Source organism: Brassica rapa, chromosome A04 (genome assembly GCF_000309985.2).
Source record: "Brassica rapa cultivar Chiifu-401-42 chromosome A04, CAAS_Brap_v3.01, whole genome shotgun sequence".
In the NCBI taxonomy this organism is placed as follows: Eukaryota; Viridiplantae; Streptophyta; class Magnoliopsida; order Brassicales; family Brassicaceae; genus Brassica; species Brassica rapa.
In genome coordinates, this window is record NC_024798.2 from 677,223 (window position 1) to 705,063 (window position 27,841).

Sequence of the window (27,841 nt, forward strand, 5' to 3'; positions counted from 1 at the left end):
AAGGCTGCTGTCTTCTGGTTATGCTCAATCTACTCAGTTTTTCCCAAGTGTGATGTCTTAGTGCCGGAGTTGGATGTCCATACACAAAAGAGTAAAAGAAACTCATTCCATTGATGCCAACATTACAATCTATGAGATGAGCATACTGACTAAGTACATTTAACTGAATAGATTGCTGAAAGAAAATAACAAGACCACCTCCTACTCCTACTGGTGGTACAATAACAGAATTGGGAAATCCTAATTGTGCTCCTACATCACGCACATAATCGTCCTGTTGCTTTGTTTCCGCTAGACACAGTATGTCCGAGAGATACTTGCGACATATCTCCTTAAGGCGTCGAACCGTCGAGTCTGTGCCAAGTCCTCGACAGTTCCAACAGGCTGTCCTCATGGCGGTAGAGGTGGTTCAGGGCCCACCGCGCCTCCCACATTGGTAGAGTCATCCATCGGATCAACATTCTCACCACTCTGCTCTTTTAGATCTGCAGCACATCCTTTCTTACGTTTTGCTCCGCTAGTTCTGCTGGGTTCCTCTTTAAAAAAACTTGCTGATTTACCATTATCCGATGTAAGCCAAGCTTTCCTCTTAAGGCCCACATCTTCAGCCATCTCTAATGGAAAGTGTTGACCAGCGGGGAGGAGAAGGTTATACATTTCATCACGGTTGACGTCACTGGAGAGCCTTGTTTGCATCCCTTCACCACTCCACAGTTGCTCATCATCAACTTCCTCTTCCATCTGTCTGATATTCCTCTCGTATTCTTCTTGTTCAGGATCCTCAATCTCAGCAGCAGCCCCCGGTTGTTGACCATCAGCAGCATTGTCTCCTTCATTTACCTCTTCATTTATTTCCTCAATGATCACACCTTGGTTTGGAACGTGTTCCACACCTTCATCTCCCTCTCCTCCACTGTCGTTGTCTTCATCATTTGGACCCGCACCGCCATTCTGGATCAAACATGCTCCAGAATCATGTGTGAGCATACCACAGGTTTCACAGAAACCACGGAGTCTCTCGTACTGAATCCGAAGTAATGTGTTGACACCAGGACTGAACTGGAAATTTCTCTGGAACTTTAGGGGGTTGTTGACATTTCAGTTCAAACGAACCCTGACAAACTCCATTCTGCCTCCCACCTCCTCATTGTAATCCATTTGGATGTACTCTCCAAGTTCGCGAGCAATGTGTACAATCACCAGGCGATTCATGTATTGAAGGGGAATTCCTCTTATCTGGATCCAGAAAAGAATGTGATTGAGCGTACCCATATCCATCAGGGGCGTCCATCTCTGTAAGACCAGCATACGATCTGCATACGCCCAGGGTCCTCTTCTGATCACCGTGTCCATGGCTTCCTCTGTTGGAAAGACGAATTGGAAACGTCTATGTTCAATGATTCGTCCGCGAACCACACCATCAAAACCCCAGTTTCGTGGCATTGTTGCAACAATTGCACGCAGGTTCTGCTTTCTCGGCATCACCGGACGCCCGATTAGGATAAAACGATTCTCCTCCTCTGCTTGACGCACCACATCTGATGGAAGGACAAAAGGTTCGTCTTCAGCGCCGAAGTTGATATCTTGTAAGGATCTTCGGATATTATCAGCCATCTTGAGAGAACAAAATCTCCAAAAATAATTGATTATATTTTCGATTGAAGATGGTAGAGAACGATAAAGCAATGATCTTTTCATCCCTTTTTTATATACCCATTTCCAGCAGAACTGCCTTGTAACCACTTATTCACGATTACTCCTATGAGACATCGTGGGGATAGACAACATCGTGGTCGATTTCGTATCAGAAACCGCCCCAATATTGAAGAAATCATCATCAACCACCCAGATCGTGGTGAGAAAAGTAAGGAAATCAAACCGTTTTCTTTTCGCCTTATTTATATCAAATAAATTTGGAATGTTTCAAAAACAATCCCGCGCTTTGAAAGCGCGGATCAAAATCTAGTTAGTAAACATTAATAAACATTACATTTAATTAAAAACGAAGAAATCATTTGAGTAAGAAGATATTAATTATTAAATGATTATTATTATAATTTCCATTTCCTGTAAAATTCTTCTGAATCTCTCTTCTTCCCCATTAACATTCTCTCTAATACTACAGTCGCCTTCCTGACCGTCCGATTGCGGTTGCCAGGTTCATCTGACGGCAACTCATGAAGAAAAGCATCTCTCTTTATTTGAAATCAACACTTCACGAGACTTGACCTGTTTCAATTAATCGGATTCGATCTTCGTCACGATCACCTTTCGATGGATTTGGATAGCATGGACTGCACTTCAACCATCGATGTCACCGACGACGACGAAGAGATCCATCAAGATCGCCATTCCTACGCATCGGTTTCAAAGCATCATAGTAATAACAGCACCAACGCGAATGCTGCTTCTGGTCTTCTTCCGACAACCACAAGTGTTCATGAGCTTCTCGAATGTCCTGTCTGCACCAATTCTATGTACCCTCCTATTCATCAGGTCTTTTTCAATCTCTTGTTGATCAGATCTTTGCTTTGTTGATTGGTTTTAGTGTTTTTGTGTGCTAAACTTTGCCAAAGCTATAAGCCTTTTTGATTGTCTCTTTAGAGAATTTTCGGACAAAGCTATGGTTTGATACTCTGTTTCAATCTCTTGTTGTCTGAATTTGCCCTGCTTTTCAGTTCCCGGATCTTTGCTCTGGTGACTGGTTTTAGGGTTTTTATTTTCTCTTTAGATAATTTTCGGACAAAACACTTACACTATGGTTTGATACTCTGTTTCAATCTCTTCTTGTCTGAATTTGCCTTGTTTTTTTTCAGTTCCCGGATCTTTACTCTGTTGATCGGTTTTATGGCTAAGCTTTTTGATTGTCTCTTTGCTTACACAATGATTTTGATTCTCCTGCAGTGTCAAAACGGACATACTCTATGTTCAACGTGTAAGAACAGAGTTCACAATCGCTGCCCTACATGTAGACAAGAGCTCGGTGATATCCGTTGTTTAGCACTCGAAAAAGTAGCCGAGTCTCTTGAGCTTCCGTGCAAGTACATGTCACTTGGTTGTCCTGAGATATTCCCTTATTACGGTAAGCCCAAACACGAGACTGTATGTGACTTCAGGCCTTATAGCTGTCCGTACGCTGGTTCAGAGTGTTCTGTTATGGGTGATATCCCTTTCTTAGTTGCTCATCTGAGGGATGACCACAAGGTGGATATGCATTCTGGGTGTACTTTCAACCATCGTTATGTCAAGTCTAATCCTCGTGAAGTCGAAAATGCTACATGGATGTTAACTGTAAGACTATACTCCCTCAAAAAATCAAAAAAGATTAATGTTTTAGAGTTTTCACATTAATAAAACATAGTATTAAGATAATAAATGCATTATTTTCTGTGACTAACTATTTTTTTTATAATTTTTAACAAATATAAATTCAATTATTTTTTTTTAGAAATGTACAATTTATAATTATTACTTAATAAAAAATACACAAAAATGTAAAAAACAAAATATATTTTTTTTAAAACTAATTTTTACAAACATTATTTTGAAAGGGAGGGATGCTTTGGTTTCATAAGCTGTTATTCTTATCAGTTTCTGTCTTTTGGTTTTGTTTCAGGTCTTTTACTGCTTTGGTGAATACTTTTGTCTTCACTTTGAGGCATTCCAGCTCGGAATGGCTCCAGTCTACATGGCGTTTCTACGTTTCATGGGGGATGAGACTGAAGCTCGGAACTATAATTACAGTTTGGAAGTTGGAGGGTATGGTCGGAAGCTGATATGGGAAGGAACACCGAGAAGCGTGAGAGACAGTCACAGGAAAGTTCGAGATAGTCATGATGGACTAATCATACAGAGGAACATGGCTCTCTTCTTTTCGGGTGGAGATAGGAAAGAGCTGAAACTGCGGGTTACTGGAAGAATATGGAAAGAACAGCAGCATCTTGGTTTTAAATGGCGCATGGCGAGGTAAGGCAATGAGGGTCTCGCCTCTCGCCTTGCGCCATGGCGACACAAAGCGATCGCTTTGTGTACGAAGCCAATAACAGTAACTACCATCATTTTACTACACGTAATGTTCAAGTATCAAAACCGGTTATGAAAAAACTTGTAAAGCTCTTATTTAGAAGGTCAGATTAGGGTTTGGAGATAGATTCTATATGATGCCAAAGCTTCAATCACAAACCTAGATCGGTTTCATTACCTAATTGTGCACAAATCAATTTGGTTTAGCTTAAATTCGATAAGGCAGCGCTTTGGTCGCCATAGAGGTTAATAAGAAAGCGCACAAAGCGAGCTCAAAGCGAGCGCTTTGTGTATGTTGCCTTGCCTTGAGGTGTCAAGTCGATGAGGACATCGCAAGACCTCGCTTTGCGCCATGGCGACCAAAGCGAGCGCTATTTTAAACCAAGAGCAGCATAGTGGTGAAGCTGGAGGAGGAGGAGCTTGTATCCCAAACTTGTCTTAAAAAATTAAAATTTTGAAACTCTTACTGACTTGGCGCTGTGTCTCTGTAACTACTGTTCTTGGAAGTGTCTGTTATTAGAGAGCCTTCTCTGTGATCTACTATAAACTTCTTGTCATCTCTCTTAAATAGTTCATTACAAGTTTCATATATCAATTTTTTTTTCTAAAAAGTGCAGACAGAAAGTTAGTAATGAGAATCAGTATCCTCTCTGCTCTTGCCTCTTGCTGATAAATTGTAAACTAAGAACAAACGGAAAGTAAAAGGATAAAGAGAAAATTGAATATGCATAAATATTTTAAACTAGAGAAAGTTTTTCACAGATGATGCAGTTACAAATCAAAAGCATAAAAAGAAAACTAAAACGATAACTACATAGAGTCAGTCCCTTGCTGCTGCCAGATGAGTTTCAAATCTTCACTTAGCTCTCTTGAGTCGAAGGCCCTTCTCCTTGGATCAATTTCTCCAACAACCAAAACTCTTGTGAATGCTGTCGGAGGGAAGTGTTGCCATCTGGAGATGAGAGCAAAACCTTATATCCACGGCTGGCCATGAAACTCAAAGAAGGGTCAAAAAGATCGATCTAACGAGAAAAAACAGAGAGATTACAAAAACTGAAAACAAAAATAAACAGAAAGAATAAGCACGAGAGGTGGTCTCTATCAATCATCACTTAGTATTTGAAAGGCTGAGAATATGTTTGATGTCTCTATCTTGTCCTTTATACTATCTGCGGCTTTTGCTTTTCTTTTAATGTTATTGTCTCTATCTTGTCATTTATACTATCTGCAGCTTTTGCTTTTCTTTTAATGTTACTGTCTCCCTCTTCACGTAAATCTGACCGTTGTAACATTGCTGAGTTAAACTCAGGTTTGGTGATTGTCTTGGTCCAGCCTTTTGCCTTTCTACTGAACTGAAACAGAGTTTTCAGGTTCTCTGTTAATAAACTGTTCCTCATACTCAGAGTCAGTAGATGAAAGCTAAGCTCTGTGTCACTAATAACGTCAGCTTTGCCACTAATAAGAGCTTCTTCGTCACTAAGCTCTCCATCTTCGTCTTCATCATCATCATTATCGCCTATAGTGCATCCATAGATAGGCTTTCCCAAAGCCATACTGCTTCGACAGAACTAAGAAGCGTCTATGTACCTTTTCAAAAAGTGGCTGTGATAAAAAAAATTAAAAAAAAATTTCTCCATTTGAAAAACTCAAAAGCATGGAGGAACTCCCGGTGTCCTGAGATGTCCTCCATGATTAGCACCAGATTTAACGATTCAAGATGGCCAACAGCCATGCACATAAAGTCCACAAAAATCTTCTGCAGATGTTTTTTTTTTCAAAAAAGATAAAACACATAAGAAATCTAAAAAGAAAATGAGGGCTTGTCCTCCGACTGATAAGGTGTCCCAAAGCCATGCTGTAGTAACGGAAATATCTTTCAACATGGGTAAGTCCTTAGGCTGTGCTATTAGAGGAATTGAAGTTTGATGTTGAGCAGAAACCAAAGCTCTCATGAAGAAGATGAATACAAGAGAATCTGGAAATTATAATTGTTTCTGTTAATCGTAAATGAAGAAGATACAAGTGTTTATATACATCATAAGCTATCCGTTTTTTTCTAACTAACCAAACCACAAACCAACTATACATACTCTAATATGTGCTAAGATACAATTGTAGTATCGTTTTCTTTGGAGTAGATCAAAAGCTTTGCTGAACTGGATATGCCCTGAGGTGTCTCCCATAATTCGCATAAGACTGACTTGTGTACAATACTCAACTGCTTTGCAAAGGAAGTGCGATAAAATCATCTGACGTCTCTCGCTTCTTCCCTTCTTAAGGGCAAGCCTTGTGTTCTCCGATGCAGTAACAGCATCCATACCGGGACATTCGACCAGGTCCCAGAGCACCACCACTTTTGCCGTTCTGAGATATTCGAAAACAGCAAAACGCATAATAACAATAAAGAATTGCCATGCGAGTTCCTCATTGGTGAAGAAACTCATGGTTTCCACGAGACTATTGCTTTCGTCACAAACAAAACGAAGACGAACTAAGTAATTTTAGGGTTCATTTATATATGAGTCTGCGTATGACAGAGAGAGAGAGACGAAAATTATGTTTATATAGCTGCCCTCATGAGAGACTTGTTCTTCAGGTCTTCATCTTAAATCTGATTAGACAATATCATTTAAATTTGATTTGGTTTGGTTTTTATAAATTTATAAAATTGCATGGGTCATGCATGCAATGCTGCGTATAGTTGCTGTATGTTCCCAATTACCACGTGATAAATTAGCTTACAATTTCGGTTAAGGATCGGGTGATGCTAAACCGGGGTCCGAAACTCAAAACCGATTTAAAAATGTGAGAGAGGCGGGTCCCAGAAAGTTTGTTACAGGGGCAAAAACGTCATTTGCGATTCAAATATTTCGAAAACTCGCTCTCTCCTCCGCGGTGTGCATGTATACACTCTCACTACGAACCGATTCAGAGCTAAAACAAACATTTGAATCTCTTCCGCTTAACAAACTATCGACTAGTGAGATAGTGAGCGAGCAAGAGACGATGAAGACGAGATCCAGTGATGTACAATTAGCTGCTAACAGAGGCGGCAAGAGGAAAGCTCCCGCGGGAGACGAACACGGCAGAGGGAAGAGACGATCGGTGAAGAGCGACGAACAGAAGAGCTCTCCTCAGATAGATAGAAGATTAGCTCCGAAGAGGACGATCCTCAGAGGAATCCATGGATGCGTATCTCCTCGGTGCTCTGCTTCTACTCACCGCTCCAGCTTCTCATGGTATCGTTCTTCTTCTTCTTCTTCCCCGATCGCACGTAGTTTCGATTTGATCTGATCACGAATAGATTGATGTAGATCTAGGATATAGAACTCGATCGATCATCTTCGGTAGCTTCTGGAATCGATTGGATTGTATGAGACCATTGATTTTGTTCGTGATTGCTGAATTTGAAAATCGATTACTATAAGTTTAATCAGGATTCATGAGTCTGTTCTTATGAGTTTCTCTGTGGAATCAGGTACGAGCAAGATGCGTGGACATACATCTCGAGGTTTTTGGATGGGAAGTCACTGGTGATGCTTGGAGCAACGAGCAAATGGTTTAACAAGATGGTGATGGAGGATGATGCTATTTGGAGGTTTGCTTGCTTGCGTGATCTTCGTGTGCCAAAGCTGTATCCAGCTTCTTCAAGCTGGATCAAGATCTATGCTTCAGCTTTTGGTGAGTACTATTACAAGATAACAATCACAGTCTCTCAGTAAACTAAGAAATGAAATGATGGATGATGCAGATGGGAGGAGTCACTCTTACTTGTTCCATCAGCAGGAAAAGCATATTGGTCAGTCCTTCAATTTGATTCATGTACCTTTGAAATTACTTCATTTAGCTGATTTTATCACTGTGATTATAGACTGGATGCGAATTGGTGCCTTTACTCTTGACTCTGGAGTGTCACTCTTGACTGAGAAGTTGAGTTCTCCACTGAGAGTTCCAAGGGAAGGAACCATTGAACGGATGCTTGAATCCAGTGGTGGATGTATTGTAAAAGACATCAAAAGCGGTATTTGGATTGCAGGTAATTAAGAAAAGCATTATCTTCTGGAACCTGTTCACAAATGAGAAAGATGTAATCATGGCTTATCTTTATTGACAGATTTGCAGCTAGTTCGGTGCCCTGTCTGTGACCTCAGTACCTGTGATGGTAAAAAAAGTAGTCTCTTCTGCAGTAACTAAAATTGCAACTAAGAGTTTTATGTTTTAACTTGTGTAGGAACAATGCAAACACTGGATGCTAGGCATGTTGAGCTGTTCTTGAATGAAGGATACAAAAATGGAACTTGGGAATACAATCTTATTGCGTCTCATAAGTTGCAGAAAGACGCAGTTGCAGCTTGTGGAGCCATATTCGATCTCAAACACCTTAAATCTTCATCCTCAGGTAAGTACTCCTCCTCTTTAAATCTTTGACTCTACTTCACAACTTGTGAATGAATGAATGAGACCTGTTCAGGTATTCTTAACCTTAAGTCTTGGACCGGAGCTCCAGATGATTCCCAACCCAAAGCAATGATCGCACCCCACGCAGTAGCTCTTCACACAAGATTACAAGAAAACGAAGGTATATACTTGTCCATACACTCTGCATTATCAACCATCTTGAAACAAAGATAAGAAAAGATACCCAGTAGTAGTTCTTATACATATCTACATTTGTAGGAATCATTGTGAAGTATCAGACGATGAAGGCAGGAACTGACGGTGACATAGTTTCCATCAGAATCTCCCAGCAGCTACTCTGAGTTCCTGATCACAATGTGTTTATCCCACTCACACAGACCATCTTAAGTATCTCTACATTAGCCTTTTATTATAAAAAGTGTTACATCGTTCCATATTTTGCAAGAATAGTTTGAGAGATTATTGAACTTGTTATATACAATCACACGCACCAATGATCAATGTTTCTGTTATGCCTAGTCTCTCCCCCACTTTACTATAATCAATGTTTACACTCATTTTTATAATACTTAGCAATATTAGTCTGAAATACTTAAAAAAAATTTCTATATCAAACTCATACCAATGAGTATGTGAACATCTAGAAGACCCTTACATATCATTTTATATCTACTATTCTTTTGACTTCTCCATTATCTATATAAGTGCTTACAAGTCCCTTAGTGCCAAACCACAACATGACATTCTCAAAACAAGTTAGCATCTTTATGTTCCTCTTCTGCTTCCCTCTCCTAAACGCCTCAGAAGCAAAACGTTGCTACAGTTCCTCATGTGGAAACGTCGACGTTCGTTTCCCTTTCTGGCTCTTCCCCAAGCAATCTTCGACCCGTGGCCACACAGGACTCAACATCCTATGCACCGATCGCCACAATACAGCATTAAAGCTTCCCGACACGGGACTATTCCTCGTCCGAGATATCGACTATGAAAAACAGCTTATCCGCCTCAACGACCCTAACAACCGCATTGCCAGACGACTCCTCAGCTTCGACGCTTCAGGATCTCCTTTATCTCCTCTCCACCTTCTCAACCATGCCATCTTTACCTGTCCTAACGAGGACATCAAATCCTTCTCCCCTTACACACCCATCATTTGCCTTGGTAATTCAACGTCCTCCTTCTTCGCCACTCGTTTTGATCTCGCGAGTTCGATGCCGTCCTCTTGTCAAGTCTTCAAGACATTACTCCTTCCTGTTTCTTCACTAGTCGCTGTTCACCTCAACGATCAAGACCTCTGGCTGAAATGGGACTCACCGAGTGGCAGAGATTGTGAGGGTAGCAGCTCGTTACGTGGGTTCAAAAACAATATCACTCGAGAAATCAAATGGTTCAGTTCCTTCAAATCTGGTTTGTTACCCAATTTCTTCTCTCATTCTTTTAACCTTCATGACATCCAAGGTGACGAATTTCAATCCAATGGATCAAATAGTTGACTTAATGGTTATTATCTACTCATTAGATAACAAAACATATCAAATCTGATACGGACAGATCATGTCAGTCTTTTGATTAAATCAAACACATATATCAAAATTCAAATACTAGAACATGCGGAAACGTCGGAACCGTAAATTAAAATAATATATATGTAACTTTCAACAGCGTATAATAAACTAAAACTATTTTCTTTACCCTTCCCTTTTTTAAACACAGGACTTTACAACTTCATTTTACTAATACTGAAGTTGATCTGTCTCTCCCTAATGACACTACTCTTCGGAATAACTACTTGTGTGGTATATGTCACGTTCAGTTTCGAGTGGCTCCCTACTCAGATACGACGATCATTGGCACGGGATGCCACTCGCAAACCGCCTAGAGGTCGTGTTAGGTCTGCGATTGTTGGAGCGTACAAGAAAGTGAAAGTAGAGAAAAATATGAAGCTGCCAGGGAAAAATAACAACATATGTTCCATTTGTTTATCAGAATACGCGAGCAGTGAAACCGTTGGATGCTTATTAATATGTGAACACTGCTTTCACGTCGAATGCATCGATACGTGGCTCCAGTTGCGTAGCTCTTGCCCGATTTGTCGAAACAGTTCTCTCCATTAGGTGAAGTTTGTGACTAGTTGATGTTGTTCAATTGACTCTATCGAAAAGAGTGGAAAAATTACGTTTGATATTACATCTCTATGCATGGTAACGTATTGTGCTCCTTTTTAATATTATGTAATAACCCTTTTAGAGCATCATTAACCATAGAGACTCCTCCATCTAGACCATGAACAGCGGTGGTTTCTCAACTGGTTTCTTTACAATAATATAATAGAAAAGATTACAAAATGAAAGAGAGAGTCCAAAATGTTGAGAGACTTTTCATGGGAGACCCACAAAAAAGTTATGAGCCTCCATGCCACATGTAAACGTTTTAGTGGTCTAGAGGTTAAAACAAAATAGCTATGAACATTTTATTGTTTTAAAGAGATTGACTCACTTTTATCCTATGCGACGCTCTTCTTTATTTAATAAGAGCCCGTTATGTTTCAACATGTTTTGTTTGATGTTTTAATTTAATAAAAATCATAAAATAATAAATTATTTAGTTATAGTTTTATGATTGTTTTTTGCATATGTTTTTTGAGATTTATTTTATAATTAAACTCGTTTTTACATATAAGTTCAAGTTAATATTTATATTTTCTAAATATGGTGCATAGATGAATTGTTATAAACTTTGTACTTAGGATTAGAGAAAATAATATACTTAAAAGTTTAAACTAAACACAACCTGAAATAAAAAATTGAATGAAAAGTAAAAAGAATGAAAGTCAAATACATCAATCGAGTCGATGACAACATATACATGTTTTAATGTATTAATTTAATGTTTTATTAAATAAGTCTTTAAATTTTTATTTTGCTAGGATTTTAAAAAAAACTTTCTATTTTATAAATCTATTTTTTATTTACAATAAAAAAGTATTAAAAATATATTAAATACAATTTTACAATTTTGTTTAAGATTTTAGAAAAGGAAAATTACTGTCATATAACCTATTACGATTATCTTCTCTTTAGAATTTTAGAAAAAAATAAATTGCTATCAAATAATTATTTTTAGTTATTAATATATAATTTTAAAATTACTATTTTTACAATTGGTATTAATACTAATTTTACACTTTTTGTTAATTAAATAATTTTTAGTATCATGTTCATCATCAAATACTCTCTTAAAAATATTATCAAATAATTTTTTACAATTCTCTTTTGGTTAAGATTTAAAAATATGATACAAATTTCTTTTGCTTAGAATTTTTTTATAAGAAACAAAAACTATCAAATATTCTTTTACAGTTTTTTGGAATATTAGATAAGGTCGTGGTTTTCAGAGATAGTTTGAGTTTGTTTAAGTTGATGACAAAAAAATATTAGAAAAGGAAATTAATATTATATAATCTTTTACAATTATATTTTTGTCTAGGATTTAGAAAAATAAAATTTCTATCAAATAATTATTTCCATTTAATAGTAATTTTTTAAAAAGCTGCCATTTTCAAAATTCTTTTTTTCAATATCATTAATATTTTTACGAATTTTCTTGTTAATTAGATAATTGTTACTACCATGTTTATCATTAGTTTTTAAGTAAAAATTATTATTAAATAAAATTTTACAATTCTCTCTCGTTAAGATGTAAAAAAAAAGAAAAAAATATTAATTGATTAAGATTAGAAAATAAATTTTTTCGAAATCTTTTTTATTTAGGATTTTAGGAAAAAAAGAAGTTATTTTCACATAATGACAGTTTTTATTGACACATTTACAATTTATTTATTTTAGTTGATATATGTCACAATCATATCAGGTGAAATATTTGAAGTTAATTTTGGTTTATATTTTTTTAACACAAAATTATTAAGAAGTAAAGTTAGTTAATTATAAGAAAAAATATGATTAATTTTTCATTTGTAATTTTTATTTTATTTAGACTTTTAAAATGGAAATTAATTATTTGATAATTATTTTCTTTTATATTTTTATACAGCTATTTTATTCTTAATAAAAAAAATCTGTTAAATTATTTATAGATTATATCCAATCGCCCAATTAGACCTAATATACGCAATAACTTTTGGGTACTTCGAGGACCCGATTGGGTTTTGGTAGGATCCGGACCTGAACGGAGACTTACGGGTCCAAATAAAAAGATCTAACATGTACTTTAGCATGGACCCGGACTCTGATCCAAACCTATATTTTCGGGTCAGTTTCGGTTAGGGTCTTTGGGTCCGGGTAAAATGCCCATGTCTATAACATTCTATTCAAAGAAGTTGTTTTCGATTACAGATAACATGTAGCTCTCAATTTTATATATTACTAACGAAAGAGGTATTTACGGTTTTACAACATTTTTATTAACTCTACTCGTGCCTCCCAAGAAATGTAAACAAACACATAAACATAATTTATTCTATGCACAACTTAACGAGGCATCGACCGTCGTCCCTTTTCTAGGCACGTGTCATGATCTCTTCAGTTGCCGTCAGACTCCAGTCATTGACTGAAGAGTTCGGTTCTGCTGGCGTTAGCACAGGCCAAACAGTACTCCTCCTCTGTCTCCTCACTTTTCTAACGATGAGCTTCGTGTGCTGCCGGATAACTCCGTTCACGGCTTTGACGTAGTTTTTAGAGTCGTGGTCTCTCAACACCGAACCTTCTGAGCCATAAGCGGCGCGTTGGCTCAGCGTTTCGAGTGGGTGTGGGCGGTTTAGAAACCCACGCAACGCCGTGGGAGAATAACCTTCGTTGTTCTTGTCTAAAACGTAGAGAGCGTTTCCCGGCGGTAACCAAGGGTGCGTTGGTGAGACGCTCTCACTTGGTTGTAAGATAAATACTTTCCCCATTGGTGAATACAACAGTTTCTGCAAAGAGCAAAAAACACAACCAAACACTTCTAGTTAAGGTAAGTACGTACTTTATTTTATATAAGACAACAAAAGTTTTACACGATGTTCTAAAATCGATATAGCCGATTTTTTTACATTGACCGTAGTTTAAAAAATCGATTTAAGCAGCGCTTAGATACCCAGCTAGACGTTAATCTTTTACATCGTCTGATCACCGCCTAACGATGTGATTACTTCAAACGCTAATATTTGAATGTAAAAGTCCCACTTTGTATGTAATTCATTTTTGTGCGTTTGCGTTTAGATTTTTAGAAAAAGCTTCCTAAGTTATAACTCCAACATGTAAAAGCAAAACAGATAAGCTTATATAAATGACTTACGTTTTTGTTAAGACAAGGATGTGTACGGAACGTCCCGTTCAAACGTTTGAGGACGAGAGCAACATGGTCAGGGTAATTGCACGAGAAAGCTCGTGGGACGATATCTCTATGCATCATCACACAGTGAACATGACTCTCCTCAAGACCAAGTTCCTCGAGAATCTTCTCACCACCACAAAACACAAACGGTGAACCAAACGTGACAACAGGTTTCATTGCTTCAGAACTAACGAGTCCTCTACTGAGAAGCATCAGATTCACTATTAACGAGAGACTGCCTCCAAGAGAATGACCTGTAAACTGAAACTTGGCTCTATCCCCGTGTAGAGACAAATGTTCGGTTATTTCAGGTAAGAACTGCTCGTATATTCCTTTTGCTGCCTCATAGATTCCTCTATGGACTAAAACATCAGTGTCCTGCAAAATTAATATTAATGTCATAAGATCTCCTAACGGATATTAATAACTGAACCAGTAAGGCAATAACCAAATGGACATCCCTAAGTCATAGATCGTGATGATGGATGGTGCAGTCAGATGTGAATCATATCTTAAGCCATCATATAAAATTGTCGGTTGTATGATATTTTTCCATTATTTGTAATAACATAATAAACAAGCCTTAAAAAAATATAGATCATGATTGTCACCTCAAATCTAGTTGGCTCAAAGAAGAGGTTTGCTTTCCAAGAAGCTAAAGAATCAGAACCCTACAAGACAATGACATTAGTTAACACATCAAAGCATATATAATTTGAGAAACAGAGTATTTTGATTGTAGTAGTCAAATTTTGAGAACATTTTACCTGAATCACAAAGCACCTAGTGTATGAGTTTGGGTCATCACACACAAACCACTCACAAGGAGAAGATTGTAGCGACTGCAACTCCCTTGCCGCTTCTAGCTTCTCATCCTCACCCGCAGCAACCACCGCGGTCATTGTCGACGCTGCCGCCTGAGCCGCAGCCGCAGATTTATAAGGGTTGTTCAAGTCTGAAGATTCATACTCTTTGCACGAGTGAATGTATGAAGCGGCTGAAGCAGCAATCTTGTAAGCAGAAGATGAAGACGATGATCGTTGTTGAAACTTGTCGGATTCTGATTCAGGCGATGTAACAACAGGAACCCGTGTTGAGTCTTGCTCCAGTTTCTCTCTAAGTAACGCTGCTTTGGCTTTCTTCTCTAGTGAAGATGTAACAAACTTTAACCCGTAGTTTCTTCTCAAATCCTCACCCTTGATCTCAGGTATCGTGTAAGCCACGTTACACAAGTAAGCTAGCTGAGAAAGCTGTTTAGCGTCAGACCAAGAAACCCTAACAAGCAACTTTGAAAACGTTTCGCGTTCCCAATCGCCGTTTTCGTAATCCGCGACGCAACCTTCCCCATCCTCGCAACCACACGTAACGTTTTCATGTTCCGACACAACATCTCCGTTACTATTCTCTGTTCTTGTCTCTTTCTTCCACTGTCTCCTTATCTCGAGCAGCCTCTGGACCCAGTTCGCTTTCTTGGCTCCATCAAGATTCGGCTCGACCTCAGGCTCATCATCACTATCTGTATCGTCCTCCGTTTCAAATAGCAATGTTTTTATTGGACTAGGGATTATGGAGCTCGATATTTGAAACGAGAACACTCCTACAGATCGGCTGCTTTTCATTCCCTGACCAGGACGTACGGACACAGCACGTATCCTGTTCTTACAACACAAGTGGTTGTCGGAACTCGATCTCCGTATTCCACCAGCTTTCACGACGAGATCTTGACCGGACAACGATCTACGAAGGCCAAAATGTTCTTTGAAAACGTCGTTGGCCGCAGGTGGAGATGGAGACGCCATAGCCGCATTAAACGACATTCTTTTATGAACAAAACTCCAACTATAGCAATCAAGACAAGACCAAAACAACATTAAACTGTGTAACCGTTCTTAGTAGTTGTTTTCTTTTGTCTTTTCATTAACCAAATGTAGTATGAAATCTTTTGACTATTTCATAACATAATGTAACGTTTTAGTTGGCGAACAAAAATGAAACGGTTTGATTAGTTTGACCAGAGTCAACTAGGGCATTTACAAATGGAATGGTGTGTTATTATGGTATGGACCTATTTTAGGTAACCAGACAGCTATTAGAGAAGAAGTACGAAGTTATTCAAATCAATATACACCTACGAAACAACTACCAACCGTTGCTTATGTCTCTCATATGTGACTAATGTGTTGTGTGGGGTTCGAATCTTATAGTTGGACTGGGTCCAAAGTACAGATGTACTTCCACATGCGCCACGTACGATGTGCTCATCGTATTATCATTTTCCATTACAATAAAGATCGATAAAAAAAGGTTTTGTCTAACTTTTCAGGATTTAAATATTGTTTATATACTTTTTGGCTTGTTAATAATATATTTGTAAATTAAGGCGAAAATTACCTGGAAAGTTTTAGTTTATTCGAGTACCGTTTTTGAAAAACAAAGAAAATATAACAAATAGTTTTTTTTTGTTTTTTGAGAAAATATGCGTGTTTTTAAGAAAAAAAAGAGTTTGAAATTTGTTTTTGCTAAAATTTGGTGCAAATTGTTTGAAATTTTGAAGAAGAAAATAGACAAAAGCATATTATGTGTGTTGTTCATATTATATGGAATTTTTACGGATCTTAACGAGAATAATTCGGAAGAAACAAAAGAGATATTGATAAACACATGAGTCTCGAGATGCGTTACCTTATTTATTAGGTTTTGATCGATGGCAAAGAACAATGGATGATCAATGCAGCGTTTCTTAACCGTCGAATCAGCTGGAGTGGATCATAATCAAACCACCGAGATCAAGAAAGTCGCCATTCTCTGGACGAGACCAAAATTGATGAACAAATCTTTGATGATTAAACACACATAACAAAAAAAAAAAAAAAACTAGGCGGAGATACCAATAAGTAATGCCAGAGAAATGGTGGTTTGAATACGTACGATGAATCTTAAACGAGAAGGATACAAAAGAGTCAGACCAGACTATTCTGAAACTTGTTCTTGTTCTGTAAAAGATTCATGAATCTCTCTCTCTCTCCCTTTCACAGATGTAGATGCAAACAATGTTTATATATATGTGAAAATGAAAAGAAGAGAGAGAATCATGTCACGTGGAAGGAGGGAGAAAGAAAACCAAGTATGGACGTAAATGCCATCGTTGTTGTAGTTTATTTACTAATCGGAAAACCAGTGGTGGTTGGAGAGTAGTTAGCCACTCTTTTTGCTTAATTTGCGAGAGTATTTTTGGTAAATGTCGTTATGAAAAAAAATTAGCCATTCTTATACGTTAGACGTACCCTCGATTTTCTTCTAATTATTAGTCAAACCTCAAAAATCTAAACAAAATCTATGGAACGTAAGAACTTTTCATACATGAATGTGACTAAATGCAAATATCGTATACGAAGAAGAAAAATAACAAAATTAAATACATGTTAACAGATAAATCGTTATAAAACCATTAAATCCACATTTACGTTATATTCCACCCGTTTCATAAAAATATTATTTAAACACTTTTCACACATATTTAAAAAATGATTCAAATGAATTAAACTTTTTATTTAGTACATCTATCTAACCGATAGTACTTTATTTATAAGATTAATGTATTTTACAATTATATTAAACTAAAAATAAATATAATTTGCGTTGAAATTCTAAAAAAACACTTTTTACTGAACAAAAAATGTTAAAGTGATACTTTAAAAAAATAGAGGGAGTATAGTTTTTTTTTTTGGTGTAAAGAGAGAGTATAGTTTTCAATATAGGATGTATATTTATGCAGTAATTTGTTTTTCGAAAAACTATGTCTATTGATTTTGTTCATATTGAGTTAATCTAGACATTGAATTCTAACTATAAATTCAGAAAAATAAAATTTCTAATTTTGTCGAAAACACAAAAGAGTAGAGTATTTTTTTGTCATAGCAATAACGAAAGCGTGCATGAGATGAAAATATCTAATTGACCACAGATGAAGAAAGGGTAATATAGGAAAATAAAACGACCATGACATTTGATCAAAAAAAAAAAAAACGACCATGACGAGCCAAATGTTCGATTGCATGGAGCAAAGAGCGTCAGTGATCTCCACATTTCGTCTCCCAGGTGGTGGCAACCACACAGCCGCCAAACGTTTCCCGCCGGTTTTCAATTTTCCACTTGTTTTTTCTTTACACTTGTTTTTTCGTCGAAGTCAGTGTGTTTTTCTGGCAAAGAGTAACTACATTGTCACCTTTCACCGCTAGCCTAGCCTCCACGTGTTCTCGTAATAACCCTCCGTTTCACTATATTCACGGGCTTCTTTGACAGTGGGCTTGTTGACTGTCCAAAACATTACTAAGAACCATTAGTTTATTGGTCTCAGATTGAGAAAAGGCCATACATGGGAGTCTGATCAGGTCCAAACCAAATAGATTAAGTTAATCCTCTCTGCAAATGTGTTCTTTGATGGTCCTCGGTCCCCATCTGCATCATCACGAGATCTACAAATTTAAGCCCTTTAATATATTTGAGCAAATATTATGCATAAATTACTTTTTACTATTTATAAATGAAAAAGCACAAGGCAGAAGATCCACAGTGACCTAAAGTAAGAAATGTCTACGTTTTAAACCCTTGTGGTTCGGATTTTAGTTCGTAAGAACTGGTTATGATTTTTACATTTAGTTATGTATAATCTGGTCATATAGTCATGAACTTGGTGCCGGTTAATCCACATTAAAAATGATGATTTTACTATTTGCAGTCTCTCTAGAGGCTCAACACTAGCTTGGACTCTTGTATGGACAGTTTCTGTCTTTTCCAAAAAATGAAATAATCGTCCATAACAATTTAACAATTAACAACCTGATTATCTTTAATCGTTTGTAAAAATTATTTCTTTTGAAATTATCCGACCATGATCACGCATCTCTTATCTCAATAAAATGCCCTAAATAATAAGATGTGGATTATTATAAATGAATAAATAAAAATGTAATAAGATATGGTAATAGCACGACGTGGAACTAGGGTAACAAAATCAATGGAGAGGACCCACGCGGTTCTTTTGATTTTCGTGGTTCATGTCATTTTCATTCTCGACAAACTCTTCAAAAGGAATTTCTCTCGTCTTCGCCGAAGCTTCCTTATTATTTTATTTTTTTTGCTAACTCTTCCTTATTTTTTTCACAAATTACAGAAATTATAATGGCGTTGATGTACATATACCAAATAGGTGTTATATCATATCCAAAAGGCTTTGTTCTATAACTTTTTTAGTTTCAACTTCTTTTTAACGAAAGACATATGCATACTAGTCACTAGAACATTAAATGCAAACGCGTTTTGATTTGTGATATAATTTGTGAAATTTGAATGGTTACGTAAAATAAACAAGGATATGCGTGGTCCATGGATGCTGTTTTTCACAAAAAAAAAAAATCAATGACTATCGTTCGGTGTTCTAAAATACGGCCTAGGCGGCGTTTAGGCTATACGGTAGCCAACCGTACTATTTTTATGTATACAATATTTTATGTGGATTTATGTAACTCGGATGAATAATAACGTTTAGGCAGACATTATGCGGTCTACGTGGACGTCTAGCCGAATTTTAAGCATTAATATTAAAAAAAAAACTATCAATATTATTATTATATTTTATTAATGTTATTATTTATATTATTTTTACTTATTTTATGTATTTTTATATGATTGTAGATATTAGTATAATTGTTGCAAAATCATTTTAGATTTATCATCTTTATATATTTAAAATAGTTTTAATTTTTATAATTTAAAAATATTTGCATATGTTAAACTATATTATTATATATAAAATTAGATTTAAAATATATTTATGTTTAGTTTTAAAAAAAAAATAATGTATATATATTAATCTTATACTTATATTTCGTATAAAAATATATATATATATATATATATATATATTTGCTTCACTTGAAATGTATTATGTATACCAGATTATAATTAAAATGACTTAACAAACATTAATAACAGACAAACCGTATATTAATTATGTTTTATACTGATATGGTTTTGAAATATTTTTTATATACAATATAAAAGGATTTTTTGATTAGTTAAATACATACTCGTTCTTACTATATGGTATACTGTAGGAGATTGAATGTCTACTCGAGTATATTTTATAAAGTTCCAATTATATTGTTGTCTTCAATATAGAATAACAAAAATTCAACTAATGTAGAGATTCCAGTTTACTCAACTTATATGTGATATATGAACCTAATAATAATGAACAGTTTGTACGATTCTTTTTTTTGTTTACTACTCGGTTTTTAATGGATTTAGACTGATTGTACATAATGTATATTTTTATCCAAAAAGAGTAGCATTCGCAACAGTCTTCTTTGATTTGTTTAATAATCATGTGATTTGTTCTTCTTTTATCTTTGATGAAGGTTCAGCTTTTGTAAGAAACGTTTAACAGCCAAGAACCTTACTCATAATACGCAAAGAACTGATGTATAAGGCACTCGTTGGTCTTAATGCGGGTACTAGATTTTGACATGCGCTTCGAAAGCGCGGAGTTTATGGGTTATATACGAAGTTGGATATGAGATAATATTTTAGAATATTGTGTATTATTATGTTATAAAGTCGTATCGAATACAAAAATTCGTTTAAGATTATATAACTTATTATAAGTTTATTCGAGATTTTTTATATACACTCTTATGTAACTCTTTCTTAAGTATGAACATTTTACCCAAATTTGATAAACGAACCAAACCAATACGAAATATATACACGTTGAGGTTCGGGATTGGGAAAAAAATACCTATTAGATTTTTTTGGACCTGCGGATCTATGTTAGACTCCGGGTACCCAAAGTACCCAGAATGTTTTGTTCATATTATGCATATTTGAATAATTCATATATGTTCTCAGTATAAAAATATTATTATAAAATTTGGATTCGCATTTTCTGTTATAGTTTCAGGTTTTGGGTAAAATTTCAAATTTTAAAAATATATTTAAAATATTGGATATTTTTGGTTCTCGGGTAAGATTTTGGTCTTTTAGATATTTAGTAATTTCTGGTATTTTTTATTTTGGGTATTTTCGTGTTTTGATTTTTTGGCTTTTCGGATTCTTTAGATCTTTTTGTCCTAAATACTCGAACCGAGCTAGACTCATTACGTAGCCAAATTACATAGTAAATTTTACAGATACTTGAATTATTGACTCAAACTGACCTGAAACTAAAAGGAACCGATCTGAACAAAAAAAATAATTCAAATACCTAGTTGGATATAAATGCCCAAGACCCAAAAAACTTGGACCTGAAAGAAACCGATTTATATTTGACCCGAAGACCCGAATGCCCAAATCTAACATTTCATTATATTTTTGTGCATTTTATAAAAGTTACATTCGTTCAGTTGGTGAAACTTAAGATTTATTTGAGAGGTTTTTGGTTAATTTAATAGTATAGATTTGTAGGGTTTTTTTAGCAGTAAAAAAAAGATTTGTTGGGTTTTTGATAATTTTAAACTTATCTTAAATACTAAATTGTTATTTATCAATAAAATAAAATTAACATAATATAAAATTTTAAACTTATCTTAATTATGAAGTTACTGAGATATATTTAGAGAATAATAAAGTATATGTGATTTATATTTTCGTGAACCAAATTTATGTGGTAGTATATATATGGTATAATTTTTCGTTTACAAAAAAATATGGGTTCAATAAATAAATGCTTTGACTAAATGATTAGTAGAAAAATTTAAGGTAACATATTATTTGTCCAAATCAAAGTAATACCAAAATATTATTAGTTAATAAAAGAGTCCATACAACTTTTTAAGTAGATTTATTAAAACTCATTCCCTTTTAATAGTATTGATGACAAAAAAAAATAAAAGCGACATTTAATATGATATATAGTTATGGAAATATGTGACAACGTTATATTAAACTATGATTTATACTAGGTCTTCTATAATTCTTAGAAATAGGATTTAGAAGGCATTTAAAAATTTAAATACCACATAGGATATGTTTGTTTTAGTTAATACAAAATTAAAGTTCTAATATTTTTAAAAATCCTCAATTAATATATAGGGGATTAATTAGAACAATTAATCTCTACCATAGTTAATTAAGCTTCACCAGTCGGGACTAGCCGCAACTAAGCACTCTGTTTAACAACAGTCAAAAGTAAAAGTAAAGAAGGGTTATTGGGCAAAGAATTCTAGAAGAATTACTAAATTTTAAGATTCCATTATTATTGGTTTGTGGATTTTTAAAATCTAAATATAATCCATTGTTATTGGGGGTGATGATTTTTAAATTCCACTCAAAATCTTTTGTTATTGAAAAAGTTTTTTTTTGATGAAATGTTAAATTTATTGATCATCGCAAAAGAATAGTATATGTACAACTATAATGAGTTTTTAGAGATTATAAAATGAAATTTGAAATAGCCAAAAGCCTAAACTACACTAGCATGAGCGTCAAACCAACGTATCATCAGTCCATGTAGCTTGGGATTGAGCACATAGTTTGTGGAGGAGATGTGATTCCTCGCAGCCTTGTCAATTAACCTTGCTACCTGATCCACCGACTTGTTACTGGAGTTGTGCTTCCTTTCATTTCGCTCGCGCCAGATAAAATATATGGTGGCATGCAGGGCCGGTAATTGAAAAAGTTTAGTTTTCATTGATTTTAAGATTTTATTAAAATTTATTGTTATTGAGATGTAAATTTTCTTTGTTTTTACTCATAGTACTCAACTTTGAGAATATCATCTATACCCATAAGATTTTTGAAATCAATATAATAAAATACACTCACATACAAAAACTCAAATTGAATAATGAAATAATATACAAATCACAACTTTAACATAATACAATTCACAACTTAAAAGAATAGAAAAAAATATTAAAATTTTAAAATAAAACTTGTAAAAATAGTTTTAAAAAGCACTTTCGAGTTTTAAAAAAAACATTTCAAAATAATAATTCATTTTTTTTAACAAAAAATTCAAATTTAAAACATATATTTCGAATTATATAAAAAAATATTTTTTATTTTTTATTATTTATATATCTGTAAAGTAAGAAGTAAAAATTAAAAAAATTGGTCATTTTATTTCTTGAGATCTTTTTTGTGACAAAAACTTTTTTAAAAATTGTTTAAGAATTGCCTTAATTGAAATGATTTTCTTTCCTTTTTTTTCTACCACCATTAATTTCTTACTTTAAAAGTTAATAACAATCAATAGAATTATATACACAAGTAATGAAAATCTATATAAAAGTATTTGATAAAATTTGTTAAATCTAGTTAACTTCTAAAATCTTCTCAACTATTAAAATCATCAAATTCCACAGAAATTTGTGTTCCAATAACCCCCTAAATATATTTTATAAACGACAACCTCTATATAATTACACGATTATATCAGTATTACATTAAAATGTGAGTTTTAAAAAGGTTAAATTGTGATGTACTATTGCGTTTTGCAATATAAAAACGAATAGCATAGATGAAGACATATACATTCAATAGTAAATCGATTTTAGATCGGAGACACCATTGGTCAAAACATTATCATGATTTCTACGTTAATCATATCACTTTACCACCAATAATATGTGAACATGTCACTTTCCATTGTGTGAACCAACACAAGACTCTTAACTCTTCGTAAACTAGCATGATACAATAATATCCATGTAACCCCACAAATGTACGTCAAGTATTTCATTTTTTTTTTAAATGACGAACTTCTTGAAAACGTAAGAAATAGTGAAATTAAAATGAGTTGATCAACACTTAGAAACTAAGTGATAGAATACAAATACGATCTATTATCTATAACAGGTTTGAAAGAGTCATCAAATTAGTAAGAAGAAAAAACTATGTTAAAATAGAATCCATGTCATTTTCGTAAGTTTCTCTCCAGCATCCTTCTCTTTTCCCCACAACTTCTTGCCGAAGAATTATATGACATAAAATAAAATAAAAAACAAAACAAAATCACAGACGCACCATCATATATATATATGTAACTTCATTTCATAAACACACACACTTTATTCAAAGACAAAGCTCATATCTCATCAAACCCACCAACCAAAGCTTCTCATATAACGAAGGAAGAGATGTTGATGGAAGAAAAGCTTGTGGTTAAGGAGCTGGAGCAAGGGAAAGAGTTAGCGAATCAGCTTATGAACAGTTTGAACAACCCTTCCTCGTCTTCGAAGGAATCAAACGAGGTCTTGATCTCGGAGATCCTCCATTGTTTCGAAAACACAATTGCTATGATGATGAATCTTGACAAGAAAACACTTAAGAGAAGCCATGAGAGAAGTGATCAGAGTAACAAGAAGAGGTATAAAAGAGATTATTCAATTTTTGTGTGTTTAATTATTAGTTTTGAATTTCAAGACATTTTGTCTAATTCTCTTGATTTCTTGATCTACAGAAGAATGTTGGAGAAGAAAAAGACAGAGAAAGTAAATATTTGTATCGGATCAGGACAAGAAGGAACTCTACTTGATGATGGTCATTGTTGGAGAAAATATGGTCAGAAAGATATTCATGGTTCCAAGAACCCTAGGTAAGTTAAATAATTATAATCATCTTATGAGCATTATATTAATCGTTACAATTATTTCAGTTTTAAAGTTTTCCTCTGTTTTGTTAATACAGAGGATACTATAGATGTACACATAAATTCACAAGAGGTTGCTTGGCAGTGAAGCAAGTTCAAAAGTCAGACACAAACCCTTTGTGCTATGAAGTCAAGTACGTAGAGAGTCACACATGTGATATCACTCAATCAGCCACCAAACACTCTCTTCCTGTGTCCGAAGAAGCAGAACAAAAGCTACATGATGCAAAGCACTCTGATGACACGGTCCAACACATGAAGCCTGAAGAGTTGATGTTAAGTATTGAAGATCTTGATTACAAGAAGGATATTTTCAGGACGTTTTCATTCTCAAATCATGAGATGGATGATGATTTCCTAGAATGGAAAGATCTGATGGCGAATCTATCACCTACAACATCAGAATCTGGAATCACCAACGAGTTTCATGTTTCGCCAACGGATGATTCGTGTTTCTCTTCTTTGGAAACCCTTCTCGGTTCAACTCCCGATTTGTCGTGGATGTAATTCTTATCGTGTAGAACGTTTAGTTTTAGTCCTAGACTCCTAGTTTTCAAGTGGACGAACATGATTCTTCCTATGTTTTTAAGACCAATGTGGTACTTGGACAAAATATTACACAATAATCTATGTGATATCCATGGGACGTTTACTATTCCAACATATACATAATACGTGGGATGTCCTTCGAACAAGTCCCTTATGATCAAGTTAGAACCTTAGGACATCAACAAAGACACAAGACTAAGAACATTTGTCATCTTATCTCACAAAACAATCAAAACTGACAATTGGTGTAATGTTCTTTCAAAACTCTTCATTCTCTAGGAATGTTATCAAGAAGACCGCGGCACATCACTCTAGAACCAACAACAGCTATCATTAACAGGTGCCTAATGTCCACAATTTCGAGAAACTTCTATTGTGCCTTCTGTTATGGAATCTTACTTCAGAACACAAAAGGTCATTCGAGAACCAAGAACATACATCAACTTTAACTTTAGCCTACTATCCATATTGCATATCTATTAATGAACTTTTAGTTTGCATAATAATGTCAAACTCATCAAGTAAACCAGTTTTTACATGAGGCATTTCAAGAACCTAATACAGTATCAGAAGGTCAACATTTAACCTGAGATAAAGAGCTTATTAGTTCATTTCATTCTGTTATGTTACGGATTATTATGAGCCAAACTTATTTATTTTATTAATCAGCTAGTGAAATATATAGAAAAATGAATAAATATTTTAATTGTATATTTCTACCATTTGTATTAGAATCTATTAAAAGGCCATACAAAGGTGGAATGAGTACCTGTTAATGATAGATGTTGGAATAGAAGTTTCTCAAAAAGGCCATACAAAGGTGGAGCGTCTGCATCTCACGAATCCCACCTTTGCTCAAACGAATTCGCTAGTGTCGTCGACTGTGATGTCTGCTAGCACAACGACATTGCGTTATCCAGGGTACATGAACAATGACTTGGTTGGCTTGCTAGCTTATTTGATCCCAACGCCAAGGTGTCACTTCCTCATGACATGATACACTCCATATGTTCAAACAGCCCATAGGGTAACCTTACTTTGTTCTGTATATATCTTATACTTTGTTAAGTGTATCTGATATTTCAGGTCAGTGGACTAATGTTAGCAAGCGACACAAGTATCAGACACCTTTTCAGCAAATGTTTAAGACAATATGATAAATTGAGGAAGAAGCAAGCTTTTCTTGACAATTACCGCAAGTTTTCCATGTTTGCTGTAAGTTGTCCGCTTTAGATGTCCTGCTGTTTGTGGTTAGTACTATTCTGTGTTTTAAAAAGCGCAAGGCGCTCAAAGGCAAGGAAGCTGGAGCCTTGTGCCTTGCGCCATGGCATGGCGCTCCAAGGCGCTCGCCTTTAAGAACCACACGTATAAAAAAAAACAGGGTAGTAGTACATAGACTCTAGAGGAACTTAGAAATGGGTTGAGGTAGAAATTGTAATGAACACATAAAAACTTACCTAAAAGCTCTAAAGATTAGATTAGATTCCTGATATTGTAGTTAGCTTGTGGTATTTTTTGTTTGTTTTACTATCAACAATGCTCGTTTCAAGAACCAATTCGCATTTAGGTTTGATTCCTTCAATTTCAAAACTATGATTCATAGCAACAACAACACATCCCAGACACTTAAAGCCTCATTGACAGACACCTAAAGCCTCATTGACGAGACTTGACACAACTAAAATCATCAAGGAGTGACTACAGTCACATGGTTTGGGTTTGGATGACCGACTAGTCACGAATTTTGTGAAAAACGGTAAGACGCGCCTTTGTGTCGCTAAAGCATTTTAGAATAAGGCAAAGGCGCACCAAGGCAAGCGCCTTAAGAACATAGCCTCGCCTTATTAAGGCGTTTGGGTCTGCTCCTTGGTGCGCCTTCGCAAAATGCGTTCGCCTTTCATGAGAATATATATATATATATATATATATATATATATATATATATATATATATATATATATATATATTGTTATAAATCCATTGAATGGATATGTGGATTGCCATTAACCATCAAGGAGGTTTACATCCGACCAGACTATCCGGTCCATCTACATCCGTCTCCGGTCCGTCTACATTCCGTCCGAGACTAGTCAAGCTGAAGACTCATTCAACCGGAGCATTTATGAGCTTTGACCAAGTCTATCTTTGTGGTCAATATGTATTCAATATGTAGATTCTCTCCTTGCTGTAAACCCTAAATGAACCTCACTATATATTGATAGTGTGAGCTAATGAGAAAGACACAACTTTCACAGCAACACTTCTCTCATATTTCTAACACGTTATCAGCACGATTGTGCTCTCCACCTGAGAAATCTCTCTCAGCCGGCGTTCCCCTTTTCCGGCCAGCTCCTCCGGTGCTCAGCCTTTGCTCCACCAGGCGCTCAGTCTTCTCTCCACCAGACCACCTCTCTCTCTCCGCCGGAAACGCCTCTCTCTCTCAAATTCCGGCCAACTCTCACGGTGGTCCTCTCAGATTCTTGTGGTGAAAAAGAAATGAAAGAAGACAAGAACCAGCTAGTAGTGGATAGTGGATCAAGTCACACTATATTAAAAGACAAAAGATATTTTGTTAACCTCATTTTAAAGAGTGCCAAAATAAATACTATAGCAGGACCGGCCAGCCTTATTGAAGGCCATGGCCCGGCTCACTTAGTGATGCCTAAAGGCACGCATTTAGAAATCTCTAATGCATTATATTCTCCTAAATCAAAGAGAAATCTGTTAAGTTTCAAAGACATTCGCATGAATGATCTACATGTTGAAACTAGGGGCGAGGGAAAGAAAGAATTCCTCTTGATTTATGAAAATGCCCAAGACCATAAGAAAGTCCTAGAGACTATCCCTGCTATATCAATAGGCCTCTAT

The 27,841-nt window shown here is 35.3% G+C and overlaps 7 protein-coding genes across 10 annotated transcripts; 4 read left to right on the top strand and 3 right to left on the bottom strand.

Moving 5' to 3' along the window:
- Positions 1-387: 387 nt before the first annotated feature.
- Positions 388-1,044, bottom strand: LOC103863296. Its single transcript, XM_033290846.1, has one exon. It carries the CDS (start codon positions 985-987, stop codon positions 391-393), a length of 597 nt encoding a protein of 198 aa, XP_033146737.1. The 5' UTR covers positions 988-1,044; the 3' UTR covers positions 388-390.
- LOC117133780 lies at positions 769-1,756 on the bottom strand. The gene has a single exon (XM_033290860.1). The coding sequence runs from the start codon at positions 1,696-1,698 to the stop codon at positions 1,099-1,101; it is 600 nt and encodes a 199-aa protein (XP_033146751.1). The 5' UTR covers positions 1,699-1,756; the 3' UTR covers positions 769-1,098.
- A 281-nt stretch (positions 1,757-2,037) lies between these two features.
- Positions 2,038-4,618, top strand: LOC103862812 (E3 ubiquitin-protein ligase SINAT3). The gene is made up of 4 exons (XM_009140506.2): positions 2,038-2,496; positions 2,905-3,291; positions 3,617-3,940; positions 4,418-4,618. The coding sequence occupies exons 1-4, from the start codon at positions 2,275-2,277 to the stop codon at positions 4,463-4,465; spliced, it is 981 nt and encodes a 326-aa protein (XP_009138754.1). The 5' UTR covers positions 2,038-2,274; the 3' UTR covers positions 4,466-4,618.
- A 255-nt stretch (positions 4,619-4,873) lies between these two features.
- Positions 4,874-8,954, top strand: LOC103862814 (probable F-box protein At3g61730). 2 transcript variants are annotated; one of them, XM_009140510.3, is made up of 8 exons: positions 4,874-7,262; positions 7,502-7,704; positions 7,775-7,822; positions 7,895-8,059; positions 8,138-8,185; positions 8,255-8,422; positions 8,495-8,602; positions 8,701-8,954. In XM_009140510.3, the coding sequence occupies exons 1-8, from the start codon at positions 6,925-6,927 to the stop codon at positions 8,781-8,783; spliced, it is 1,161 nt and encodes a 386-aa protein (XP_009138758.2). In that variant the 5' UTR covers positions 4,874-6,924; the 3' UTR covers positions 8,784-8,954. The 2 variants fall into 2 exon arrangements, with proteins under 2 accessions (XP_009138758.2, XP_033146712.1); XM_033290821.1 differs by having other exon boundaries at positions 7,775-8,059.
- A 169-nt stretch (positions 8,955-9,123) lies between these two features.
- On the top strand, positions 9,124-10,073 carry LOC103862813 (putative RING-H2 finger protein ATL21A). The gene has a single exon (XM_033290837.1). The coding sequence runs from the start codon at positions 9,180-9,182 to the stop codon at positions 9,933-9,935; it is 756 nt and encodes a 251-aa protein (XP_033146728.1). The 5' UTR covers positions 9,124-9,179; the 3' UTR covers positions 9,936-10,073.
- A 2,073-nt stretch (positions 10,074-12,146) lies between these two features.
- On the bottom strand, positions 12,147-16,811 carry LOC103862815 (phospholipase A1 PLIP1, chloroplastic). Of its 2 annotated transcripts, none has more exons than XM_009140511.3 (6): positions 16,702-16,811; positions 16,456-16,578; positions 14,541-15,612; positions 14,385-14,444; positions 13,735-14,151; positions 12,147-13,369 (listed from the first exon to the last, which is right to left on the bottom strand). In XM_009140511.3, the coding sequence occupies exons 3-6, from the start codon at positions 15,588-15,590 to the stop codon at positions 12,959-12,961; spliced, it is 1,938 nt and encodes a 645-aa protein (XP_009138759.1). In that variant the 5' UTR covers positions 15,591-15,612; positions 16,456-16,578; positions 16,702-16,811; the 3' UTR covers positions 12,147-12,958. The 2 variants fall into 2 exon arrangements, with proteins under 2 accessions (XP_009138759.1, XP_009138760.1); XM_009140512.3 differs by having other exon boundaries at positions 16,662-16,799.
- Positions 16,812-22,859: 6,048 nt separating this feature from the next.
- Positions 22,860-25,079, top strand: LOC103862817 (probable WRKY transcription factor 46). 2 transcript variants are annotated; one of them, XM_033290836.1, is made up of 3 exons: positions 22,860-24,142; positions 24,239-24,370; positions 24,463-25,079. In XM_033290836.1, exons 1-3 carry the CDS (start codon positions 23,913-23,915, stop codon positions 24,929-24,931), a joined length of 831 nt encoding a protein of 276 aa, XP_033146727.1. In that variant the 5' UTR covers positions 22,860-23,912; the 3' UTR covers positions 24,932-25,079. The 2 variants fall into 2 exon arrangements, with proteins under 2 accessions (XP_033146727.1, XP_009138761.1); XM_009140513.3 differs by having other exon boundaries at positions 22,878-24,142; positions 24,236-24,370.
- Positions 25,080-27,841: the final 2,762 nt, after the last annotated feature.

Coding starts and splice junctions, on each gene's coding strand:
- LOC117133780 (XM_033290860.1), bottom strand. CDS start 1,698: ATGAAAAGATCATTGCTTTATCGTTCTCTACCATCTTCAATCGAAAAT.
- LOC103862812 (XM_009140506.2), top strand. CDS start 2,275: ATGGATTTGGATAGCATGGACTGCACTTCAACCATCGATGTCACCGAC. Junction 2,497..2,904: donor TGTACCCTCCTATTCATCAG/GTCTTTTTCAAT, acceptor ATTCTCCTGCAG/TGTCAAAACGGACATACTCT. Junction 3,292..3,616: donor ATGCTACATGGATGTTAACT/GTAAGACTATAC, acceptor GTTTTGTTTCAG/GTCTTTTACTGCTTTGGTGA.
- LOC103862817 (XM_009140513.3), top strand. CDS start 23,913: ATGTTGATGGAAGAAAAGCTTGTGGTTAAGGAGCTGGAGCAAGGGAAA. Junction 24,143..24,235: donor GATCAGAGTAACAAGAAGAG/GTATAAAAGAGA, acceptor CTTGATCTACAG/AAGAATGTTGGAGAAGAAAA. Junction 24,371..24,462: donor CATGGTTCCAAGAACCCTAG/GTAAGTTAAATA, acceptor TTGTTAATACAG/AGGATACTATAGATGTACAC.
- LOC103862814 (XM_033290821.1), top strand. CDS start 6,925: ATGTATACACTCTCACTACGAACCGATTCAGAGCTAAAACAAACATTT. Junction 7,705..7,774: donor GATCTATGCTTCAGCTTTTG/GTGAGTACTATT, acceptor TGGATGATGCAG/ATGGGAGGAGTCACTCTTAC. Junction 8,603..8,700: donor AAGATTACAAGAAAACGAAG/GTATATACTTGT, acceptor CTACATTTGTAG/GAATCATTGTGAAGTATCAG.
- LOC103863296 (XM_033290846.1), bottom strand. CDS start 987: ATGCTCACACATGATTCTGGAGCATGTTTGATCCAGAATGGCGGTGCG.
- LOC103862815 (XM_009140511.3), bottom strand. CDS start 15,590: ATGTCGTTTAATGCGGCTATGGCGTCTCCATCTCCACCTGCGGCCAAC. Junction 14,445..14,540: donor CTAGGTGCTTTGTGATTCAG/GTAAAATGTTCT, acceptor ATTGTCTTGTAG/GGTTCTGATTCTTTAGCTTC. Junction 14,152..14,384: donor TTGAGCCAACTAGATTTGAG/GTGACAATCATG, acceptor TTAATTTTGCAG/GACACTGATGTTTTAGTCCA.
- LOC103862813 (XM_033290837.1), top strand. CDS start 9,180: ATGACATTCTCAAAACAAGTTAGCATCTTTATGTTCCTCTTCTGCTTC.